Source organism: Vombatus ursinus, unplaced genomic scaffold (genome assembly GCF_900497805.2).
Source record: "Vombatus ursinus unplaced genomic scaffold, bare-nosed wombat genome assembly UNPS02014789.1, whole genome shotgun sequence".
Taxonomy (NCBI): Eukaryota; Metazoa; Chordata; class Mammalia; order Diprotodontia; family Vombatidae; genus Vombatus; species Vombatus ursinus.
Window position 1 is genome coordinate 12,536,984 of NW_020954567.1, and position 26,558 is coordinate 12,563,541.

At 38.4% G+C, this 26,558-nt stretch overlaps 1 protein-coding gene across 1 annotated transcript in view; it reads right to left on the reverse strand.

The window, feature by feature from the left end:
* SLC9C2 (solute carrier family 9 member C2 (putative)) overlaps window positions 1-26,558 on the reverse strand; it is a 116,630-nt gene that overhangs the window by 56,904 nt on the left and 33,168 nt on the right. Inside the window, exons 10-14 of the mRNA XM_027868629.1 lie at window positions 24,951-25,119; window positions 22,595-22,676; window positions 13,862-14,028; window positions 12,957-13,061; window positions 6,258-6,355 (exon numbers count right to left, since the gene is read on the reverse strand). Of these exons, the coding sequence (XP_027724430.1) occupies window positions 6,258-6,355; window positions 12,957-13,061; window positions 13,862-14,028; window positions 22,595-22,676; window positions 24,951-25,119 (621 nt within the window). The remainder of the gene's footprint in view (window positions 1-6,257; window positions 6,356-12,956; window positions 13,062-13,861; window positions 14,029-22,594; window positions 22,677-24,950; window positions 25,120-26,558) is intronic.

A 26,558-nucleotide genomic window follows, 5' to 3' on the forward strand; every position in this document is an offset into this window, starting at 1 on the left:
TTGGCTGGGATCATGAGCAAACCTCGCAAAAAAGTCAGACCATAGAATCTTTCTTTGATGACAAAGAAGATTGAAACATACAACCAGAAGAAGACAACAAAGTCAAAGCTCCTACATCCAAAGCCTCCAAGAAAAATATGAATTGGTCCCAGGTCATGGAAGAGTTCAAAAAGGATTTTGAGAAGCAAGTAAGAGAAGTAGAGGAAAAACTGGGAAGAAAAATGACAGTGATGCAAGACAATGATGAAAAGGGGCAGCTAGGTGGCACAGTGGATAGAGCACTGGCCCTGAAGTCAGGAGGACCTGAGTTCAAATCTGGCCTCAGACAAAACACTTGACACTTACTAACTATATGACCCTGGGCAAGTCACTTAACCCCAATTGCCTTAAAAAAAGAAAAAAGAAAATCATGAAAAACAAGTCAACAGCTTGCTAAAGAAGACCCAAAAAAATATTGAAGAAGATAACACCTTAAAAAATAGCCTAACCCAAATGGCAAAAGAGGTCCAAAAAGCCAATGAGGAGAAGAATGCCTTAAAAAGCAGAATTGTCCAGATGGAAAAGGAAGTCCAAAAGCATACTGAAGAAAATGCTTCCTTAAAAATTAGAATGGTGCAATTGGAAGCTAGTGACTTTATAAGAAATCAAGCCACTGTAAAACAAACCCAAAAGAATGAAAAAATAGAAAACAATGTGAAATATCTCACTGGAAAAACAACTGACCTGGAAAATAGATCCAGGAGAGAGAATTTAAAAATTATTGGACTATCTGAAAGTCATGATCAAAAAAAAAAAAAAAAGAGCTTAGATATCATCTTTCAAGAAATGATCAAGGAAAACCGCCCTGATATTTTAGAACCAGAGGGCAAAACAGAAATTGAAAGAATCCACCAATCACCTCCTGAAAGAGATCCCCAAAGGAAAACTCCTAGGAATGTGGTAGCCAAATTCCAGAGTTCTCAGGTCAAGGAGAAAATATTGCAAGCAGCCAGAAAGAAACAAATATTGTGGAAACACAATCAGGATAACACAAGATTTAGCAGCTTCTACATTAAGGGACTGGAGGGCTTGGAATATAATATTCCAGAGGGCAAAGGAGATAGGATTTCAACCAAGAATCACCTACCCAGCAAAACTGAGCATAATCCTTCAGGGGGAAAAAATGGATATTCAGTGAAATAGAGGACTTTCAAACAGAGCTGAATAGAAATTTTGACTTTCAAATACAAGACTCAAGTGAAACATGAAGAGGTAAACAGGAAAGAGAAATCATAAGAGACTTATTAAGGTTGAACTGTTTACATTCCTGCATGGAAAGATATTCGTAACTCATGAGACCTTTGTCAGTATTAGGGTAGTTGGAGCAAAAAAAATTATATGTATGCAGATAGATAGATAAATAGATAATTAGAGGGCACAGGATGAGTTGAAGATGAAGGGGTGATATCTGGAGGATAAAATTAAGGGGTGAGAGAGGATTATACTGGGAGATAGAGAAAGGGACAGGTAGAATGGGGTAAATTATCTCACATAAAACAGACAAGAAAAGGCTTTTACAGTGGAGGGCAAACAGGGGAAGATGAGAGAGAATGAGTGAATCTTATTCTCATTGGATTTGGCTTAAGGAGGGAACGACATACACACTCCATTGGGTATGGAAATCTGTCTTACCCTACAGGAAAATGGGAGGGAGGGGAGGAGACAAGAAAGCAGATGATAGAGGGGAGGGCAGATTAGGAGAGGGGGTAATCAGAAGCAAATACTTCTAAGGAGAGAGAAGGTCAAAAGAGAGAATAGAATAAATGGGGGGGATAGAATTAAAGAAAACATACTTAGTTTTTCACAACATGACTACAATGGAAGTATTTTCACTACACTGTATCAAGTTGCTTGCCTTATCAATGAGAGTGGGTGGAGAGGGAGGAAGGGAGAAAATTTGGAACCCAAAGTTTTAAAAACAAATGTTAAAAAAAATGTTTTCACATGCAGCTGGGAAATGGGGTATAGAAATCTATCCTGCCCTACAGGAAAATTGAAGGGGAAGGGGATAAGAGAAGAGGGGGAGAGATAGAAGGGAGGGCAATTTAGGGGAAGTGGTATTCAGAATGTATGCCATCTTGGGGTAGGGGAAGGGACAAGATGGAGAAAATTTGTAACTTAAAATCTTGTGGAAGTGAATGTTGAAAACTAAAAATAAATAAATTTAAAAAAGAAGAAAAATTTTAGAAATAAATTAAAAAATAAAAAAAGAATATTAAAAAAAAGAAAAAGTGATGCAAGGACACTCTCAAAGTCTATCTTAAGAACTTTGGAATTGATTACATGACATGAGAGACACTGGTGCAGGACCACCCAGCATGGCATGACTGAAAAAAAAGAAGTTGAAAAAAAATTGAAAAAAAAAAAATTGAAGTAGCTCAAAAGAAATGCAAAATGCACAAATTTAGAGAATCCACCTCAAATGTTCACATGGACTATTTGTGCCCAACCTATGGTAGAGCATTCCAAGTTCTTATTAGTCTGATCAGCCCCAGTCAGACACACTGTAACTTGACTCTAACATACTGATGACATTTTGGCCCTCTTCAAGAATGAAGAACAATCACCAATGAGCAAGTCTTCTATGCCTTTTCCATTTCATTGCTTCATCAAAGTCATTGATGGTGGCATTTAAGATTCAGTTGTCACTACATAGCTAAATCTCTGGGTTTCTTTCTCCACTACAACGCAGCAGCCTTCTCACCCTGGAAAGATCACTCTTCTGACTTCTTAGGAGCTCATTCTTTCTGAAGAGCTCTAAGATCTCTTTTTTTATATAGTGAACAGGAACACAAGTAGAAAGGATGGATGGGCAGAAAAAAATCTCAGCACAAAGCAGCTTCCAGTTCTTCCTACAGGGCCAGTGTTTGGGCACGATTTAAATGGTGTAACGAAATAGGAGAAGAGAAAGTAGGATTTCAGTTTCCAATGTATTAAAGACATTCTGGAAGGCCCAGAACTTCCAGAGAAGCAATTGGAGGAGAGGGCTGCTCGTTTCTTGGTAAATACCAGCTTTCTCTCAGTGTAGGCATCTAGAAGGCAAGTCCCATCTATATTATAAATGAGTTGGTCAACCAGGAAACTAGTGTTTATTAAGTACCAACTATGTTCGAGGCACTATGCTAAATGCAGGGGATACAAGGAAAGAACAATAACAAAAAGTCAATCTATTCTAACCAGTTGGAAAGACTAGAATAACTGAGAATGGGCCATGTCTAAGGAGAAAATCTTGATGAGCCTGGGTGCTCACAGGGTTTGGGTTTCATGGACAATCAGTTTTGATCCGTCTGTCAAAGTTGTCACCTACAATAGGTAGATCTAGGGCAAATAGGGATCTGTCCTGGTTGGAGAGGAACTGAGTTGATAAAATCCCCATGGATTTTAGAGTGCACCAATGTCCAAGTCCACAACTGTTCCATGTGGTATGACGTGGACAACCACACAGCGAGGCTGCCTCAAGTTCTTCCTTGAATGTGAATGAAACGATCCCATTGCTGGCCACCTCCATGATGTTTCCTATTCCTTTTTAAGTTTTAATCATTGCCCAGTTTTTGATCTGCTGTGTATGAACTTTCAACAATGCGTTTATGCTTAAACCTTGGATTTGTTATCTCACCAAATCTGAACTTTCTAAATTTGGACTTGGCCCTGCTTACAGTTTTGCTCTGTTGATTATCCAGCTCTCTGTGGCTTTGTGCAGGTGTGGGTGTGGGTATATGTGCATGTACATGCACAGGCACACACACAGACTATACGTCTTCTAGCATAGCCAGTTTGTTTATTCACTTATTAACCCTGCCAGTTGGATCCTGACTTATCACAGGATTCTCTGGCCCTTGTCCACTCGATGTGAACTGATGCGGACGGAATGGGGTAGAGAGAATAGAGAACAACACATAGACATTCACTTCTTCATTCCTCTCTTGGGCTCTACTCCTCACTCTTTGGATTTCTATCTCCTCGCTGGCTTCTCACCCTGGAAGATAACTTGGCCCCTAGAACCTTTCCTCTTATTGGTCAATTCTTCCAAGAACCTCCATTTTAAGGAAAGTGCACAAGCCAGCCATGTGCATTATTTCATTTCTCTGTGGGCTCCTTCTTTGACTCTTTGGACTTCTTTCTTTACAACAACCCAACAATCTTCTCATTCTGGAAAGATTATTCTGCCTCACTTGTTTTTGTTTGATTGTTTGTTTTTTTGAGACTGGGACTTCCAGTCTGGAAATGCAGCAGTCATGAACATGCGTGATCTCAAAACTGACCGGCATGGAAGCTTTAACCTCTTCTGTTTTTCAAACCTGAATTGGTTTCCCCCTCCTTAGGCAACCTAGAGGCCTTCCACTCCTCAGAGCTCACTATATTGATGCTTGACTTAGTTTGGCTATACAGTCAGCTTTATCCCTACTGAAGTTCAGAATTCCCAAATTCATTCAATCCACCAGCCTCAGCTTTCCCAGCAACCAAGACTACAGGTGTGTTCTACCACACCAGGCTATTGATTTGTTGACTTATTCCATTCTTCTTCTATGGATCCATTACCCTAGGGGCAGCAAAATCAGTTCCTAAGGTAGACACATTTTGGCAAGAGGTCATTAAGCTATGGGCTTTGAATTTACTTCCCAGCAGGAATAAGCCAAACCACAGAGAAAACATCACCCTTCAGGTGAGGTCCACAGCTTTTCAAAAAGAAGTGGCTCCCAGAGCAAGTTGAATGAGCAGCGCTGTCCATTGGCAGTGTAATAAAACCAGTGAGACTGGACAGAGGACAAGTTTTTGGTACAAATAAAAACTCTTTCTGGAATACAGGTGCATTGACACATTATTGGTAAAGATATGCATAATGTGGGATATCAACTTAGAATTATAGAAATCACTTCTATTGACTGTGGATGGGCAAGACAATTTTGTACCATAGGAGATTCTGTACTTACAGAGGCAATGACTTCCTCTATTACCTGGTAGACTGGGAACAGTTGTACATCTCACAAGTCTAATGAGAGAATATAGGAACCTAAATACAATGGCCATGCCCCAGGGCTGGCAGAAGCTTTCTACTAGTAATATCCTACCAAACCAGGGCCTCAAGTCCAAAGAGTTAGCCTAGGGGGAGAGATGGTATTCGAATTTACAGAAATTTTGCTTGTAATTAAGCTTGTGTAGTGGGAAGGAAAGAATGGCTAATACACCTTACTTGCCTGAGCAGTTTCTTTAGTGAAGCAAATCATCTCAAAGCCATTATTTCCATGTTATTTCCCATTCTTTCTCTTATTTTGGTCCCCCTCCTATTGCCTCACCCATAGCTCATCAAATGTAACAGTGTATTCCAGTTTAGTCTCTAGATTTGTAACCTTGCAACAAAGGGATTTCCTGACGTTGAACTTTGGTCCTACTGACAGTTTTTGACTGCCTGGCTCTATCTGGCTTTGTATTCAGCCCATACTATAATTTGGGAGGGTGTGCAGTTGTTGTTCACCTTTTGTTCTCAAAGAGGACCAATGACACCAGGATGGTCATGTCTTGACTTGCAAGTGAATTTTTTTTTTGAGGTAATCAGAGTTAAGTGACTTGTCCAGAGTCACTCAGCCAGTAAGGGTCTGAGGCTGGATTTGAACTCAGGTCCTCCTGACTCCAAGACTAATGGTCTATCCACTGTGTCACCTAGTTGCCCCAAGTGAATTGGATTTAAGTGAGGCAGAGCTATGCAAAGTCATCAGCCTCACTCTCTCCTCCAGTCATCAGAGTCAAGTGGCAGGACATAGGTGAAGATAATTGGTGGTAGCTCTAGATGCAGTGGGAGACCTTGACCTTTTTAAGCTAAGGTCTTTCCCAAGTCTTAATTTGTCTGAGACAATGTCCATTCAGTAATTAAAGGATAGGTAAGAATTGAGGCAAAAGATGGCCTAGTTTGCCTTCATAAAAGAACCAATCTGGGAAGGAAAGACCCTCAGAGTTTCTGACCAGAACAGAAATAGAGGGTGGGGTGAAGTGGATGAAGAAGGTCTTGTTTTGCTCTGCAATCACAGGCATTTTAGGCTCCAATCTGTACATTTTGCTCCCTTGTAGATGTCAATAAAAACAGCTCACGTTTTCATCATACTTTTCAATACACAACGCATGTTCCTTACAAAAACCCATGTCAGTGGTATATTATAATACTCAATTTTGCAGAGACATACATTTGATTAAGGATTTGCACAGTAAGTACGTGGAACACTTACTTTCCTTGGACAGTCCCATAGTTTTTGGATGCTCCAATTAATATCCGAGCTGCTGCTTCTGTGAGGCTTCCGTCTTTATACTGCGTTTCAAAACTACTCTAAACATCAATTTAAACAAAACCAATTATTAACAAAACAATTAAATAAATAAGTAAATAAAGCATGAATGTAATGTGCTAGCAGTCTTGACCCAGTGAAAGAATTTTGTGAGATACTAAGTATAGGTATCCTTCATCATTTCAATAAAATGTAAGCCCTTTGTGGGCAGGGATAGCTTTACTTTTATCTTTGTATCCCTGGAACCTATCATAATGTCTAGCACATAATAGGTATGTTATGTGCTAATACATGCTTTTTTGAACTGAATAAGAAATAAAATAACCAGCAATCATGCATACTTTTGTGAGTTTATCTTTGTTTTGCTATTGAGTGTAGAGATGCTTGAAGATTCTATATAAGGGAATAATCCAGGCAGAAATAGGACAGCCCTTTCAGCTGAACCCCAGATCACCCTAAGCAGGGTTTTTTTCTTACTTATTATTAGATATCTCTCTTTCTCTCTCTCTCCCTCTCTCTTTCTCTGTCTCTCTCTCTCCCTCTTTCTCTCTGTTTCTGTCTCTGTCTCTGTCTTTCTCTTTCTCTGTCTCTCTCTCTCCTCCTCTGTCTTTCTCTCTCTCTCTTTCTGTATCTCTCTGTCTCTGTCTGTCTGTCTGTCTCTCTCTCTCTCCCTCTCTCTCTCGCTGTTTCTGTCTCTGTCTCTGTCTTTCTCTTTCTCTGTCTCTCTCTCTCCCCCTCTGTCTTTCTCTCTCTCTCTCTCTCTCTCTCTCACACACACACACACACACACACACACACACACACATAACCTCCAGGAGATATTCTGCCCCAATAGACGGTTAGGGATGCGACCTTCTTCCCATTAGTTTAATTTAATACTTGGGTTTTATCTTTACAATTAATTAATATACAGACTATAGAAATTTTGCCCTGCAAGAGAAAAACAGATGGACGGACAGATAGATAAAAAAAAGATTGATTGGCCCCATTTCCAAAGTTCAATTTGTCTCCATTCTCGATGTCAATCTCAACTTAAGCTTGTCCTCATCCTAGCCCCCTGCCTCGATTCTAAGTCTCTGTAGTAGTCTAAGGTGCTGGCTCACCAGTTGTGGTTAAGCCCAGTTCTCCCCTTGGGTGAAGGTTGACTTGTTTACCTCTCAATCTACCTTTAGGTCGAGCGCAGACTGTCTCTGTGCATCACATTGTGGCTGTAACATTAACATCTTGAGAATTTCTCATGCTTACTCCTGTGCTCAGAGCAGACATACTTTCTCTTCCCATTTGAAAACTGGCACACCCAATTGTATCTGCCACAAGTAACTGTACACTGTGCCAATATATAATTTTACAATTCAAAAATATCTCAAGTATATGATAGTAAATGATAGGCAAATATGTCAATAAAATTTTCAATAATGGTGAAAAGAGATTGAGGGACTTGAGCCAGCATGACCCATTCCAGTCCAAAAATGAGCCTTAATAATATTGAGAAATAATCTTGTTAGATTCAGTGTTATTGATATCACTTAGGATTCTATAACTTTATTATTTCCCTCAAGCTTTTTTATCTTAAAGAAGGGGAGAAAGGGCAAAAGGAACTAACCCAACAGGAATTACTGGACATCAACAGGAACCCCTGAAAACCACAAGACCAAATTATCAGATTCCAGGTTGGGGTTATCAGGAAGTGAACTAAGGCATCAATATGCAAGCACAATAAAACTGTCACCAGGATAATGGAGAAATTTATACTCATTACTAGACTGGCTTGGTGCAAGGCCATGACAATATATATTGACAATATAATAAATGCAAATAACAGAAGTAGGATGTGTAGGACAACATCTGCAGAGGATGTGGAGGGAACAAGGCCTATAAGGATCAAAGCGATGAGAAGAAGGGATGTGCCTTACTAATAATGAAGAAGCTAGTGTTTCTGGGAGGAATTTTAGCTGTTTTTGTTTTGTTTTGTTTTGCATTGCAAGCTTGAATCTCATAACTCCTTTCTGGAGCTATATAGGCCAACAAAACACCTAGATAAATTTGAGTTCTTTCTATGTCACTCTCAGCCCTGTTGCCATGACAGAGGGAAGGTTGGGGAGCAAAAATAATATCCACAAACAGGAAATAAAGAATCATTTCGTCATTTTAGCAGCCATGGTGGCCAGAGAAGAATTGTGTCCTTTGTGACTCTTGCAAGTCCTCAGAAGAAACAGGCAAAAAATCAATACCAGATGATAGCTCTACGGGATCTGTTTCTATTGGCCATGCTGCCAAGGCACGCTGGGGGAAATACTCTCAAACTTAATCAAGATAGCAATGTGACACCAGTCACACCTGTTTGACAAGCCCTAGGACCTCGATTCCTGTGGCAAAAATGAGTGCAGGAGAGAATCTAGAATATATTTTTTATTTGTTTTGTAAGACTCTAAATGTAATAAAGAAGTCTGGGGTGTTGAGGTTGAGGTCTAATACAGAAGGTGCTAGTGCAGGTAGGGAGAAGCAGCAGCAGGTAGATGGTAAGATGGCCTGAATGGGAAGTGGTGTATTATTACTGAATTAGTGATGGATCAAAAATGCCTATTGCCTAGACCATGATATAGAGTTGGATGGGCAATTCATTTAATTGATCCCTTATATTAGTACATATATGTTAGACAGGCACTAGAGATGAACAAAGAATTAGGCTCACATTTGAACAGAAGGAAGAAGATAAGTTAATGATGATAATAATAACAATAGTCAGCATTTATATAGAGCTTTAAAGTTTTCGAAGCACTTTATCTCATTTGATCCATACTATAACCCTGGGAGGTAGGTGCTATTATTACCCCCATTTTACAAATGAAGAGACTGAGGCAAACTGAGGTTAAGTGACTTGCCCAGGGTCACACAGCTAGTAAGTATTGGAGTCAGGTCTTCCTGGCTCCAAATCTTGTGCTGTATCACTGCAACACCTAGCTGGGCTTTGAGGTTGGATCACACTAGAAAACTGGGCACTTTCAACAACCCCAATAATAAATAATAAATCCATAAAATAATAAATCTATTTAAAACTAACATTGACTATACTGTAAAAAGTTGGTAAACCATGGAACACCACAATCTCCAAAGAACCTAAGTTACAAATGAACCAAAGGGTGATGGAAAGAAGCATGATAGATGTACGTAGTCTGTTAAACATCCATGATGACTTGTGCATATGAATTGATGTAAAAGCTATGACATCCAGGAAATGTACAATTCAGAAAGGAGGTGAACCAGTCATCTAGTGAGAGAATATGGTACTTATGAAATGTTAGCTAAATGTTGAAATTGTGGTAGCTAGGTGGCACAGTGGATGGAGCGCTGGGCCTGGATTCAGGAAGACCTGAGGTCCAATTTGGCATCATAAACTTACTTTCTTCTTTGTGTAAGTCTCTGGGCAAGTCACTTAACCTGAGTCCAACTCAGTTTCCCTATCTGTAAAATGTGATAATAATAATAGCACCTCCCTCCCAGAGTTGTTGTGAGGATAAAATGAGATATTATTTGTTAAGTGACTTGCAAACTTTAAAATGCTATAGAAATGCTAACTATTATTAAGACTTCTGAAACAGAAGGCTTCCATTATACTCAGAGATGGATCATCCATGAAGTATTTATGGGAGAAAATGGACAGGAATCCCACAATACGTGAAGACCATGGAGGGGTTGTGATCTACACTGGTGGAAAGACTGTCCACATCAGAAGGTCACATACATTTTGAAGATTTGTAGTAATAATGCCTGCTTCAAAAACTAATTTGACCTGGCATATTCTTATATAGCATCCAGGAGTGATTTTATTCTGGGACAATATGATAATTCACTAAGCAGAGGGGTATTGAAATCTATGAACCAATTACAAAATATAAATGATTAACAAAATCTAACAGAAAGAGATAGGTTAATTTAATTTAACGTAATTACAAACCATCTAAAATACCTGGATGGCAGAAAATGAAGAAGAATTAAGAAGCTTCATGATCAGGGTGAAAGAGGAGAGTGTAAAAGCTAGCTTGAAGCTTAAAATTAAAAAATGAAGATGTTGGCAACTGGTCCTGTCACTTCCTGACAAACAGAGTGAGAAGAAATGGAACCAGTGTCAGATTTTACATTGTTGGGCTCAAAGATCACTGCAGACAGTGACTGTAGCCATGAAATTAAAAGATGTCCCTTGGAAGGAAAGCTATGGCAAATCTGGACAGCATACCTAAAAGCAGAGACATCACCTCACCAACAAAGATCTGTAAAGTCAAAACTATAGTTTTTCTAGTAGCAATGTATGGCTGTAAGAGTTGGACAATGAGGAAAGCTGAGTGTCGCAGAATTGACACTTTCAAATTGTGGTTCTGGAGAAGACTTTTCAGAGTTCCTTAGACAGCAAGGAGATCAAATCAGTCAATACTTAAAGAAATTAATTCAAGCTATTAAATGGAAGGTCTGACCACCCTAGTGTCTTTGCCAAGAAAATCCCAAATGGGGTCATGAAAAGTTGGACGTGACCAAAGTGACTAAACAACAACACCAAAAGATATGAATAAGTAGTTTTCAGAGGAAGAAATCCAAGTTATCAATAGCCATATAAAAATGCTCTAAATCACTAATAGTTAGAGAAAAACAAACTAAAACAACTCTGAAGTATGACTCATGGTCATTAGATTGGCTAAGTTAACAAAAAAGGAAAATGACAAATGTTGGATTGGCTGTGGGAAAACAGGCACTTTATTTAATGTGCTGTCAGTAGAGCTGTTAACTGGTCCAGCCATTCTGGAAAGCAATTTAGAACTAAGCCCAAAAAGCTATTAAACTCTGACATCCTTTGATCCAGTGATAATGCTACTAAGACATCAAAGATAGGGGAAAAGGACCAATGTATACAAAAATATTTATAGCAGCTATTTTTGTGGTGGCAAAGCATTGATAACTGATGGCACGCCCATCAACTAGGGAATGGCTGAACAAGTTATGGCATATGAATGTGATGGAATACTGTACCGGCCGCTCCGACCTTGTGCCAGCAGCGCCGTACTCTCCTCCTATAAGGAGCAGGCTGCCAGAGTCATACTCACCTTCGGAGCCTACCCGGGTACACACACAGAGACGGACCCATCGGGAGGCTGCCAACACCAGAGCTTTATTCAGAGGCCATCACAGCAAGGCCAAGCAGGAAGGCCATAGCAACAGAGCAGGAGCAAAGAGAGAGTGCTCCCGACCACGACCGTTCCTCAAAACCTACTCCGCCCCTCCTCCTCAGCCCGCCTACTAGCCAATGATTGTAGGGTCAGATACCGGAAGGGGCTGTCTGAGTTTAGCGCACCAAGGGAGAGGGAGTGACGCAGGAGGCTAGGACCGGATACAGGAAGGAGGCGTCTGGGATTAGTGCATAGACAGAGTATGTGACCTAGGAAGTCAGACTCAGATACCAGGAGGAGGCGTCTGGGGTCAGTGCTACACAAAGGGACTCAGGAAGTCAGGAAGGTCACAGGAAGGAGGTGTCTGGGGTTGACGTTGCATATAGGGAGGGGACTAAGCAAAGGGAACTCGTCCTCTGCCGTCCCACTCCCACGTGGCACCGCCCCTTGCCTCAGGAGCACAAGCTCCGGCTACTTCCTTGCACCCAGCTTATCTCACATAGCACTGCCCACTGCCTCAGGGCTTCTCCGTACCCAGCCCATCCCAGTTCACCACAACTCCACCTACCACAGCCCCTGCCTCGACTTCCAAATACCCAGATTCTACCCCAATCTTGCCACAATGTCCACCTGGCAGCTGCCAACATCAGACAGTCCCTCACAGAATACTATTATGTATTAAGAAATGATGAAGGGGATGGTTTCAGAAAAACCTGGAAAGACTTATATGAACTGATGGAAAATGAAGTGAGCAGAACCAGGACAATTTCTACAATAACAATAATATTAAAAAGACAATCAACTATGAAAGACTTACATATGCTGAGTGACACAATAACCAACCATAATTCCAAAAGATTCATAATGAAATATGCTATCTATCTCAAGACAGAGACCTGATGGACTTAAGAATACATTTTTCTTTTCTTTCTTTTTTTCTTTCATTCAACATGGCTGATGTAGGAATTTGTTTTGCATAACTATATGTATATATATATATATATATATATTTGTATTGAGCTTTGTTTTTCTTGCCTTCTCAATGGGTAGGGTAAGACAAGAAGATGAGTAAGGAATGGGTAAGGAAAGAGGAGAGAATTTGGAACTGAGAATAAAATAAAATTGAATTTTAAAAATAGAAACTACTTAGAATGTTTTTTAATGTTAGGCAGTTGAGGTTAAGTGACTTGTGCAACATCACACAGCTAGCAAGTATCTTATGTCTGAGGCCAGATTTGAACTCAGGTCCTCCTGACTCCAAGGCCAGAGCTCTATCCACTGTACCACCTACCTGCCCCTGCTTAGAATTAACAAACCTTACACTCTACAGCATATAGGCTTAAAATTAATTCTGAATGAAGGCAAAATCAAATATTTAGTATTCAAAGACAAATAGCTCTTTGGATCACTTGAAAATACTAAGAAATAAAAAAGCCATTTAAAGAAAGAAAATCATATCAATCTGATTATTATGGGCAATTCTTACCATCTGTATTATAGCTACATGCAATCTGGCCTCTTCCATTAAATCTTCATCTGTTGGAGATAAATCATTTTTTTCAGTATTTTCAGAAAAATGATCAATAGGCACCTAAGTTTAAAAACAAACATACACTGATGTAAAGACAAAAGATATCCATAAAGATGTATTTGTAAAGACAAGTATGCACAAATCTGAAATATGATGTATAAAAATTACAAAGAAGTTGGCAAAACATTGCACTCAACAAAGAGCAAAAGAAGTAAAGTTGTTGAAATTGGGCTGACCCCTCAACTGGAAAGTATTGTCCAAAATAGAAAGTCTTCTTTTCAATGACTGGAATGATGAAGATACTCAACAGGGAGGCTGTTGGAAAACCAATGCTTCCATAGACATTTCTACAAACTGACTGTCTTTTCTCTCCCCTCCACAGAAAACGATAGTTTTCTCTTGACCATGAGGTCTCTTGGAACCTCAATGCAACCAAAACATTATAACCATAGCCGCCATTTACATAGTTTTAAGTTTTTCATGTACATTCTCTCATTTGAAACCCTGTGAAGTAGTTGCTATTAGAAACTGCATTTTAAAGATGAAGAAGCTAGTAAGGATGTGAGGCGAGATTTAAATACAGATTTTCCTGACTCCAAGGCTAACACACACAATTTTTTTTCTGGACATTAAATATCACTATCCACCAAATTCAGACTTTCCCCTAAAACACTCTCTTGCCATTGAAGACTTGGCCTATTAGTACTTTGTCAGGCAAGCCTCTTTCCTCAAAGTCCAATTTCACCGTATCTATTTTGTCCAAATAATCAGAACCAACTCATTACTTCACAGTAAACAGGGAAGGTCAGACTAAGCAAAGAAAAAAAGAAACATTATTTCTGAAAAATGACATGACTCACAATATTAGAGTAATCAATCTTGGTTTTTTCTTCTACTGTGGACCAAATAATATTTGTCAAAATGTTTTCTGTTTTAGATAATATAATTGCATTCTCTATCACCTCTTGTATGTGTAGAATGGCATTTTGCATTGCCAGTTGTCTTGGGAGGGAAATAACACAAAGACCTGTGAAAAGAAGAAAAATACCTCTAAAACAGTATCCATAGTGTCAAGGAAAAGTGAAAGGTCACACGATTAAATGGCAAATGTTGGAGATCTCTCACACACACACACACACACACACACACAAAATCTTAGGGCTCAAGTTGCAAATGAAGACATACATACATATACACAGAATCTTAGAACTCAAAAGGATCTCAGAGTCTGTCTAATCCAATAATTTTACAGAGAAGTAATTGGCTCAAAATAACATGGTAATTCAGTGGCAGTCAGGACTGGAATATGTCTACCTATGTCCAGACTTCCTGCCCAGGTTTTTCTCTCTGTATCAGAACTATTTTCCATATTGTCAAATCATACTGTTCAAACAAAGTCCAACCTAAATTTACCAGGCATCACCTATCACACACACACGTGTGTGTGCATGCATGTGTGTATATATATGTATACATGCATGTATGCATGTATATGTGTGTATATTCCTTTAATGTTCAACTCTTATCCCAGATTCTTCTCTCTTTACTCTGAAGAGTACTTCTGTCTTTATGGTTTCAATTATCTCCTTTATGTGGAAGACTTCCAAATACATAGGATCAAGAATCTAGAAGGGACCTCAACAGAGTCCAACTAATTCCATAATCTTCTCATTTTATAGTTAATGTTTATAGCAAACATTTTATAATTTATAGTAATGGGAGGTTAAGAGACTTACTTAAGGTAATGTGTCAGAGTTTTTCTTAAACTTACTAAAGTTTTAGTGTCAAATCTCTACTTCTACTTCCTGCAATCAAATCAAATTCAACATGACTAAAAGCAAATTCATCATCTTCCCCTCTCCCCAACACAGAAAGCAGCCCTCCATCCCAAGCTTCACTATTCCTTCCAATGCTCCCACCAACCTTCTAGGCTCCCAAATTGTTAAAGTCATTTTTGATTCTCTACTCTCCTTCACTCTTTATATCCAATAATTCCTAAAGTATGTTATTTCTACCTTCACAGTATCTCTTCAATACAGAGCTACCTTTGGGACAAGGGAAATTGAAGCATTTTGCCCCAACCCCCAAACTTGAAGAGGCCCTGTGCCACTGTTACAAGTAGCAGAGGGCAGCTAGTAAAAGAGGTACCTGGTGGGGAAGAAGGAAATGAATTAACTAAACCAACATGAGCTAACACAAAGCAAAACCAAAAATCATAAAGCCTCCTATGCATGTATGTAAGCAATCTATAACTCATTCTCTAATTGTCATCATCTAAGCAAAGAGAATGGAACTCATCCTCTTTTACTTTTAACCCATCACATTCAGGTTTCATGTTGCCCTTTTATACTCTTTTTTTTCCTTTTCAAAGTTCCCTTTAATAACATTGTCACTGGAATGAACTTTAGTGTGATGGAAAGATCACTGGCCTTAGAGTCAAAAGACGTGAGTGCAAGTTCTGATTTTGCCACTTAGGTGTATGACTATAGGCAAATAACCTCACTTCTTTGTACCTCAATTTCTTCTTCTATAAAATAGGAGTAATAATATTGACACTAACTACTTGACAGAGTTATTGGAAGATAATTATTTCGTAAACCTAAACTACATAAATAGCTGCCACTAGTTTAGTATAGGGGAAAAGGCGCTGAGGGAAGACAAGCCAAGATGGTGGTAGAGAAGGAAGTAGTACAATCCATCTCTCTCCCACAATTTAATGTGCCAGACTAAGGCCTGATGAGAAATTCAAGAAAAAAATCACTATGAGTCATTTTTCTAGCCCAAGTCAGCAAAAAAGAGATAGACAGAGAGGTCTGCAGACACTGAGGACAGGTTCTAGCCATGAACACAATACATTCCAGTGCACGAACAAAACAAAGGCCTGCTCACAGCTGTGCACTAAGACAAGAAGTCCCAGATCCAGTACAGAGAAGCCTGACTTTGTGCAGGAGCTGGAACAAGTGTTCACTGGCAATTTAGTACCGAAGCTGGGTGATAAATCCAGGACAGACTGAGGAGGGCATCTATGCCAAATGGTGGAGTACGAGGGAAAGGAGTGCTCATAGTGACCTTTGCACAAGGGTTTTATTCTAAGGCAAGGATTGTTTGCAATAAGATTATGTACTGAGCAAGGAACAAGGACAGAAGTGAGCAGTAGATGTGTTGCTTCTAGCCCCAGGAGAAAGCATAGTAGAGTTTTGGATCCTGACCCCAGCCTAGTCTGAAGCCTATAGCAGAATAACTAGGGTAAGAAGCCCAGACCAAAGGGAATCCTACAGTTCTGTGACTCTGAACCTGTATAGCTTAAAGCTGGCCAACAGTGGCTGAATCTAGCAGTAGCCTGCTGAAGTTCCAGCCAAATTCAAGCCCATAGTTGTGTCACCTAAACCCAAACCCAGGTCAGGAATGTATAGAGTTCAGACCAGGGCAGTGCCCTGACTTCACCTAGAGCAGACTAAGTATCTCATATCAAAAATAACTGATATGGAAAACATTTAAGAATCCTTGGACTACATGAAAATCATGACTAAAAAGAAAGCCTAGAAATCATAACAGAAAACATCCCAGCTCCCTTAGAACTAGACGGCAAAATGAAAAGAGAAGAATCCGTTGGTCACCCCTTGAAAGAAATGCCAAAATGAAAACTCTCAGGAACATTATAGCCAAAATCCAGGGCTTCCAGGTCAAAGAAAAAATATTGCAAACAGCCAGAAAGAAAGAACTAAAATACTGAGGAATCATAGTGAGGATCACATAAGATTTAGAAACCACAGCTATAAAGGAGGGGAGAGCTTGGAATATGATATTCCAAAAGGCAAAGAACTGGCTTAAACAAAGAATAATTTAGCCAGAAAAATTAAGTATAATCCAGGAAGGGAGGAAATGGATCTTTAGTAAAATAGAGGACTTCTAAACATTCCTGATGAAAAGAACGGAATTGAGTAGAAACTATCAGATACAAAGGAGTCAAAAGAAACATAAAAAGGTAAATATGAGCAAGCAGCCAAAAGAGACTAAACAGGGATGAATTGTTCACATCATAACATGGGAAGGTAATATTTATGTTCCTTCAGAGACCTACTATAATTGGGGGCGTAAAAGTAATTTGGTAAGACAGAGAGCTTGGGAGTGTTTTTATTATTTTTTCTTATCTTAGAATAAAGGAAAGGAGGGGGGAAGGTGGGGGAAATTATCTTAAATAATTGGAGTGTGTAAATTGAAAACTACAAACAAGTAGGAAGGAGCAGAGGAAGTGGACAACACTTGAACCTCATTCACTTTCTGAACCGGTCAAAGGATGGCAGATTACACACAGCTGGATACCATGAAACAGGGAAATAGGAAGGAAAGTGGAGAGGTGATATGAGAGAATAAGAAGGGTTGTAGATTAAGGGAAGGATAAAGAAACTTTAGCCATAAAGAGTGAATTTCTAAGAGGGATTTAAAAGGAAAGAAAGAAAGGATGTGAACCTGTGATTGGCTCTGAATGAGGGAAAGAGAACAGGGCAGAGGTACCAAAGCAGATTGCATCAAATCTGGAGCATAGTGCTGAGCATACTCTTCCCTGCTCACAATTCTCTTCCTCTTTTTTTTTTTTTGTGAGGCATTTGGGGTTAAGTGACTTGCCCAGAGTCACACAGCTAGTGAGTATTATGTGTCTGAGGCCAGATTTGAACTCAGGTCCTCCTGACTCCAGGGCTGGTGCTCTATCCACTGCACCGCCTAGCTGCCCCTCTCTTCTTTTTAAAGAGTGGATGGGAAAAAAAGAAAATAGAAAATAGAAGAAAACAGAATGAAAAGAAATACACAATTAACAATCATAAATGTAAATGTGAATGGGATGATTTCACATATAAGAGGGAAGAGGATAGCGGAATAGATGTGACAGCTGACTATAACAATAGGTTGTTTACAAGAAACACACACAAAATAAATATTCACACAGAGTTGAAATAAGGGGTCAGAGCAAAAACTAGTATGCTTCAGGTGAAAATAAAAACAAGTCAGGGATAGCAATCATCATAGTTCAAGAAATTATCAAGAAAAACTGTCCTGATATCCTAAAATCAGAGGATCCAATAAAAATTGAAAGACTCCACCAATCACCCCCAAAAGAGATCTCAAAATGAAAATGCCTAGTGATACGATAGTCAAATTCCAGAGCCCCCAGGTCAAAGAGAAAATATTGGAAGCAACCAGAAAGAAACAACTTAAATCTCAAGGAACCACAGTCAGGATAACACAAAATTTAGCAACTTTTACATTCTCAAGGGCAAAGGAGCTAGATTACAACCAAGAATAAGGGAAGGTAATGGAAGTGTCAGATCAGAATATGAAAGAAACAAGACAGGTACAGATTTGAAGGGCTTTAATCTAATTCTAAAAGGGAAGTTTCATGTGTCCTAAAAGACAGAGGTGTGAAAATGCAAAACTGTCACTTTGAATCTTTGCCAGTAGGCTTAAATGAAAGAAGCACTAACAGTAAATAGCCTTGAATACATTTACATGGGAATACCAGCATTCAAAAGGGAGCAGGAGGGAGTCTGATTCCCCATAGATAAGCAGTAATAGCCTGGGAAAAATCTTTCCAGGTAGGGCCACAATTGAGTGATGAAGCTCAGCAGGAACCGAGAAAATTATTGGGGGGGAGGGGGGAGGAGAGAAGAAAAATTTGCTAATCACTGTGTGGGAAAAGGTACAAGAATAGACCTTATAGAATCTCCTTGTTTGTGAACTTATAAGGACCCACTTGGACAAGGTCATAGATTATTATAAGCCCAGGGAAAGAGACTGCTAGGGCTGTGAAATTCCTGAACAATGAATTGACTTACTGGAAAGATGGGACCTCTTCATTCACTCCTTGAAAAGGAGTGGAGAATTTACAAGTTTGTTTATAATATACAAGTGATTTATGTGATGATTTGTGGTTCATATAGTCACTAAGTGGAGTTTCAGAATGTAATTGTTGAATTTTACACCAGAATGAGTTTAAACTTGTGGAAAAGAAGAAAAAGAACAAGTGAAGGATGCTAAGTAAAACCATTTCATATGTGTGTGAGGCCTAGTAAACCTTTATTTCCAATTGCAAAAACATGAGAGTAATGATAACTGTATCCAGCCCTAAACTGTGATTAGCAAAACTTGCTTTTTAAGATAAAATCTCTTGGGACTGTAATTGATATTGTTTTGTATTGAGTTTTGTATTCAGGTATGATTGTCTGATTGATCATTAAGTCAGGAATCCACCATTCAAGAGATAAACTGCTCAGAGGGAGTGTGATCCTAAATTGTTGCTTGTGAATGTCTGTGTCTGAGAAAAGTCAAAGGGATACCTTGGCATAGCCTAAAGTAGAAACTTCTTGACTCAGTTTTCCCATTGTGTTACTTCCTTTTGAACAGAAATATTTCCCACCTGATTAATCCTAACTCTGACTATAATACCCTGTAAATGAGGTGAAAATTTTCCGTATGATTGGCTACTAATTGTGACTCTTACAAGTTTACTTTATTCTGGTGTACATGTGTTGAATCATTCTGCGCTCTCAGGCTTAAACTGGGAGGACTAGTTTTGATGCTGGTATAGTCATGTCCCTGCTTTTTCCTCTTATAGCAAACTTCTATTATCAGGGCAGGCAAACAGTATCATCATGATACTGTAAGAAGATGTAAGTATAAAATATCTTACTGTTCCTCAATCTGAATTGGCAGTCATTCCATACCCTAAGCAACTATGTAAATTGGTTCTTGAGCTTGTCATCTGCCTGTTAAAAGTTATAAATTCATGTAGAAGATAAGGTTCTTAAAATATTTCAAAATAATATGGGAATAATTGGACAAATAAAGAAGCTTGTGAAACAAAGATATGAATCTATTAATTTGTGAGGTTAACATCAGAAAATTCTTCTGTTTTAAGGAATAGAATTTCATTGCAATCCATCATCTTAGTGGAGAGTAGCTTATGAACCATCTTGTATTACCACAATGGGAAATATAATTTTACTTAGGTTTGTTATTTAATCAGAAATTAACATCTATATATAGAACATGTCCTAATAGACATGCAAATTGCTCAGGAGTTACTTTAAAGCTGTCTCCATTGCTTAAAGGACTTCTAAGAGCAGCAGTCAATGTATGTGTAATATCTATTCCATTTGAATATGGTCAACAACTAAATTTGTTTTGCTATAGACAACTCATTTGATACAAACCTATTCTCAGTTTCATTTGTGTAGCCATGGAACTTAGGAGTAGAAAGCATCTACTTAACAACGAGTGTTGTTATCTATGTTTTCACGTATAGGATTAGATTCTTATCAGTATCTAGTCCTCTTAAAGGAGGAAAATTGGAAATGGAGTGGAAAAGTTTGAGAAAGCAACAAGATCAGACTATTATATAAGTCAAATGTATTATGATTCTAAGGGGATATGTAAAAATTTAAATTCTCTGAGGTTTCAAGTGAACCATAGGTTTCTAATTTGATTTTCTTCCTATAGCTCTATTGTTAACAAGACCAAGACCATAGGTTTGAGCTGGTTTTCATCATGTGAACTAATTATTGGAAAAGCAAAATTTAGAAGGGTGTACTAAATTGTACTGAGATCTATTTTGTAAAGGATTTTAGCAGGAACATCTAAAAATCCACAAGTAATGTGGAACCATAGAAGCAAATCTAATGAAAAAAGAGACCACTTCAGAGCTGCCCAAGAACAGGGCCCATTCCAGAATGTCTAGGAGATGCTTTTAGAGACCTGGTGACTACATGGGAACATCAGGAATCCAAGAGGAACTGTGTTGATTAAGTGGACATTGGGAGTGGGTTACTAAAATACAAGGAGATGATGTTAGTCCGTATTGATGAACTTTATTGTATTACTTTGGCTTTTGTTTCACAATATCTACATTAGCTGATTTTTCTTAGTTACCTTGGTGACACATAAATCTCTAAAAATTGTCCATGGTTTTAGATATTCTTACTATGGCTTATACTATGATTAACCAATATTCTTGTTCTTACATTAATAAGTCAAGGGAAATTGTGACAGGTTTCCCATTGACAATAAGGGGAAATTGAGAAAATCAAATTACTCTGATTCCATTTTGTGATTGATTCTATTCTGCATCATCTCCAATATGTTGTAAAATCACTGAAGCCATGTTTCCTTGTCTCTGAATTTAGTTCAGAAATTCAGCTGGGCTGTAATAAGTTAAGTTTGGAAATCTAGTTCTTCCAACAATCGCCAGATGCCACAGACTCTTTCTTCACCTCTCTTGGGGTAGGGTGGAAGAAAATTTCAACAGGTTATTTTCCTGTTGGTTTTGTTGTTTTCCTGATTGTGCTTATTTTGATGCTGTGGATTGTGTCTCTAGTGTAGCTCATTGATGAACTCCTCTGCTTCCACCATGATAATGGAACCACTCGTGTACCACTCATGGATCCTTGGGGAAGATACTATCAGAAAGAATTTATGAGCAGGTCCCAAGGGGTGGAGTATACATGGTGGGAGCAAGAGCCTAGGAATGTGACTTTGGGTACCATGGTTATTGTAAAAAGCAAAATAGCTCCTTTCTGTAGGAAAACTTGCATGTGATCCTGGGCCATCTTTTAGCACTATGCCTTCTTTGATCTGTTTCTGTATAATATCTGGCCTGGCCTAGGCTTGGAGTGGAAATCTACCACTGTCCTGCCCTGCACAGGACTAGCCTTATAAGTAAGTTCCCCCAATAAAACCTATTTACTATCATGCTGGTATGTATTGCCCCTTTTTCTTCAGTATCTCAGTATCCTCTCAGAGGTGGACTGTCCCTCTGGATGGTCTGCCACCCAACACTCCCCCAATTATAACACAAGCTCCTTAAGAATAGGAATTATTTCACTTTTGTCTGTATATTGCAGAGCTTAGCACAGTACCTACCTGTGCTTGGCATAGTAGGTATTTGATGAATGCTTGTTGAATGACTGATTATTATCATTTATAAACATTGGGAAATTGGTAGCATTTGTCTTCTCCATCTCCTTTCCTACCCTTTGTGAATCTTAGGGTGCAAAAGTAACCTTGTCAATAATGTTTTTGTCATAAGTAATTATGATTATAGACTGTATACATGAAAAATGTTTTTAATACAAAAATTGTTGCTGTCAAAGGTCTGCATTTTTGCAAATACTTGTAGTCAGCCAGATAAAATTAATGGGGTATTTTGTCCTTAGACCATGGGTTTCCCCATAAGCATGAGTTTACAAATTTAAACAGAAACTAACAGAGATATTCTAGGAAGATTACTTCCACTAACTGCTAAGTTGATAGATCTCTTGCCCTCCATTGTTATCCCCTTACTCTCAGGTTTTCCTGGGGCCATCCTAGTCCCTTACACATCCCAGAGCAGCAGCCTCGCAGTATCACCAGGCAATTAGACTTCATGGACTGCTCCTTTAGTCTAGCATAGGATTAACTTATGAGTTATTCCAACAATCACACTATATGACACAATAATATTATTTGAATAACGATAACTAAACAAGTATGTGTTCTACTAAAATGACTCATTATTGGCCTTATTTTTCCAAGATAATTGTTGTAAATTTGCTATACTTTACCTAATGTCATCGCTGAGTGAGTCACCATGGTTGAATTTATCAGCATACTCAATACAGATATGGCCAGTACATAGATTAGAAACTAAAAAATTAACAAATAAGAAAAAGTCATTAAAATTTTTCCAAGGTTAATCATTATTCAGTCATAGAGAAATCTAAACTTTGATCTTATTTAGATTTTTAAATTTTTAAAAAATTCTCTTCCAGGGACAGCTAGATGGCACAGTGGGTAGAGCACCACCCTTGGATTCAGGAAGACTTGAGTTCAAATCTGGCCTCAGACACATAACACTCACTAGCTGTGTGACCCTGGGCAAGTCACTTCACCCCATTGCCTCAAAAAAAAAAAAAAAAGAAAAGAAAAGAAAAGAAAGAAAAAGAAAAAGAAAAAAAATTCCCTTCCAGTCAATAGTATGACACAAAAGGATTTTTTCCCTCTGAATAGAGGCATTGTGACAGAATAGATAAAGAACTGGTCATGAAGATCTGGGTTCAAGTCCTATCTCTGATAACTATTATCTGTATGACTCTGCACAAGTCATATTCTTTAGAATGCAGTTGAGACTCCAAATGCTAGCTCCCTCCATCTCACAGCACCTTGTATTTAACCACTTTTAAATATATGTGTATGTTAACTTTATATTTATTCTCTACCTATATTTTATATGTACTTGTCTCCCTTATTGGCACATAAGCTCATTATAAGTAGGGATCATTTCATTCCCTGTGCTTGTATTCCCAACAACCTAGCTAGTATAGAGCCTGGCATTCAGTAGGTGCTTAATAAATACTTGTTAATAGATTTATTGATTAGTTCAAGTCATTCATCATCTCAGTGCTTTATAAAACCCTCTAAGACCATAAATTACAGAATACTAACCTATGCCAAGAGAGAGAGATGCTTCACTTGGAAGTTCCACTATACCAATGAAATTCCAGGTTTGGTTCCTATCCCTTCCCTCTTTGAATATAATAGCTGAGGTACAGAAGCTATTTACTACCTCAAAGATATATTTTCTCTGTCAAGGTGACGATGATGAAACTCCCTAGTTACTCTTGCCTACGAAGATCCACACAGAACAGTGTAGTCTATGGACAGCCAAACCATCAAGGGGAGGCAAGTCCTCAGCTTGCATCGCAAGGGCCCCAAGCAGCGGCCAGCAGTACAAACCACAGAGAGAATGAGGAAGGTGGTTCCTGGCCAATAGCAGCTGCTGCTCTGGTCATACAGGTTCTAGAAGCAAGTTGTGGTGATTCCCAGACATAGAGAAGGCTCCAGAAATCACTGTGGCATTATGTTGCACCAAATAAGGCTGAGCCTACTTCTTATTCCAGCACTAGGTACATCTGGGCTCCTGTGGGAACCTCCAAAAGAGTTCAAGTGTCAGCATAGAATTACCATCCTTGTATATACCTCTACCAAACTGAGGTTGTGCAAAGGAACAGAAAGAACATTCTTGGAATTGAGGGTGATTTAGCAAATTGTAGATGCTGAATAAATCCTTTTTAACTATTGCAGATGATAAGCGTTTCCTAAGCCTAGTATCAGCAAATGAGGTGGTCAATCAACAATTTCATGGACCAACACCTCTAATCAAGGCATGTGTTGTCAAATTTGGATAATTAATGAGCTGGTTTTGTTGACCTCTTTTGTTTTCCTCTTCTTTTTTGTTCTTTGGTATAAGGGTTAGCTATTTGGGGAGAAGGAGAGAGGAGAGAAGAATATAACTAGAAATAATGATAATGTAAAAATGAAAGAGATCAATAAAATATATTCCCCCCTACAATTCCTCATTGCTGTGTCCCTTAGCTCACATTTGTCTTTTTGCCATAATATATTCACATCTGATTTTTTCACAACCTCCAAAATTATATAATCAATGGTGTTATTTCTTATGCAAAGTCAATGTGAATACAAAAACTAAGAGACAGGCCCTTTCATATTATCAACATTTTCAAGTTCCTTTTGAGTTTCTTTCTTCTTAATGGAGGAAAATTAAGAGTTCTGACTAATCTCATTAGTCAAAATTATTTGCAAAACACTTTACAAATGTTATCCCATTTTAACTTCACAACAATCCTGGGAGGTAGGTGCTATTATTATCCCCATTGTATAGATGATGAAACTGAACCAGAGGTCAAAAGACTTGCTCAGGGTCACCTAGCTAGTGTCTGAGGTGATATTTTAACTCAAATTTTCCTGACTCCAGGCCCAGAGACAAGTATCCACTGAACCACCTACCTGCCTCAATTCAGAAGAAAACAATTAAGTGTACTGAATAGTATACTACATAGCTGCTGCAAAAGTAATTTGGGGTGGGGGAGGAATAGAAAAGTAAAGCTTTTGACTAATTACCATTTGTGGTAATTCTACTTTTTCTTCATTCAAGTTATGGATATCAGGAGCCAGGATTAAGCTGAAAGATCCCTTAATGCCAGACCAGATGATAATAATTCCCCACCTCCAATTGAATTCACAATAAGAATGTAGAAATATAGGGCTTACTAGCAGAATAGTTATCATCCTGTGCAAAGAAAAACATTAGCAACAAAAGATCAAGGTTTAGATCAGAGAATCTTAGGATTGGAAGGGGCCTAATAGTTAGATACCCTATTCCAACCTCCTAAATTTCAACCTCAGAAATCCCCTAATAAGAGGCCATCATGTATTCTGGCTGTAAATTCAAGTGCTACCCCTCCTTTTTTTTTAAATTTTAAGTAATATTTTATTTTTCCCCAATTACATGTAAAAACTAATTTTAACATTTTTTTTCACTTTTGAGTTCCAAATTCTACCCCTTCCTCCTCCCCGAGAGAGTAAGTAATCTGATAAAGATTATACATGTGCAATCATGTAAAACATATCCATATTAGTCATTTTGTGAAAGAAAGAAAGGAAGGAAGGAAGGAAGGAAGGAAGGAAGGAAGGAAGGAAGGAAGGAAGGAAGGGAGGAAGGAAGGGAGGGAGAAAGGAAGGGAAGGAGGAAGAAGGAAGGAAAGGAGGAAGGAAGAAAGGGAGGAAGGAAGGGAGGGAGGAAGGAAGGGAAAGAGGGAGGTAGGGAGAGAGGGAGGGAGTATTTAGACAACATCTGTTCATTCTCTGGAGGCAGATAGCATTTATCATCATGAGTCCTTTGGGAGTGTCTTGGATCACAGTTCTTCATCGAACAATATTGCTGTTACTGTGTATAATGTTCTCCTGAGTCTGCTCACTTCATTTTGTATCAGTTCGTTTGAGTCCAGTTTTTTTCTAAAATCATCCTGTTTGTCATTTCTTATAGCACAATAATATTCTATTACAATCATATCCCACAACTTGTTCAGCCATTCCCCAATTGATGGCTATTCCCTCAGTTTCCAATTCTTAGCCATCACAAAAAGAGCTGCTATAAATTTTTTTTGTATAAATAGGTTCCTTTCCCTTTTGTTTTTTAATATCTTTTGGATACAGACCTAGTAGTTGATCAAAGTGTATGCACAGTTTGATAATTCCAAATTACTCTCCAGAATGACTGGATCAATTTACAACTCCACCAATAATGCATTAGTGTCCCAGTTTTCCCACATACCCTCCAACATTTATTATTTTCCTTTTTTGTCATATTAGGCCAATCTGATGGCTATGGTATGAAGTGGTAGCTCAGATTTGTTTTAATTTGCATTTCTCTAATCAATAGTGATTTAAAGCATTTTTTCACGTGACTATGGATAGCTTTGATTTCTTCATCTGAAAATCATCTGTTCATATTCTTTAACCATTTACTAATTGGCGAATGACTTGTATTCTTATAAATTTGATTCAGTTTTCTATATATTTGAGAAATTAGGGCTTTACCGGAGATACTTGCTATAAAAAATTTCTCCCAGTTTTCTGCTTTCCTTCTAATTTTGGTGGCATTGCTTTTGTTTGTACAAAAATGCTTTAATTTTATATAATCAAAATGATCTATTTTTTATATTTCTT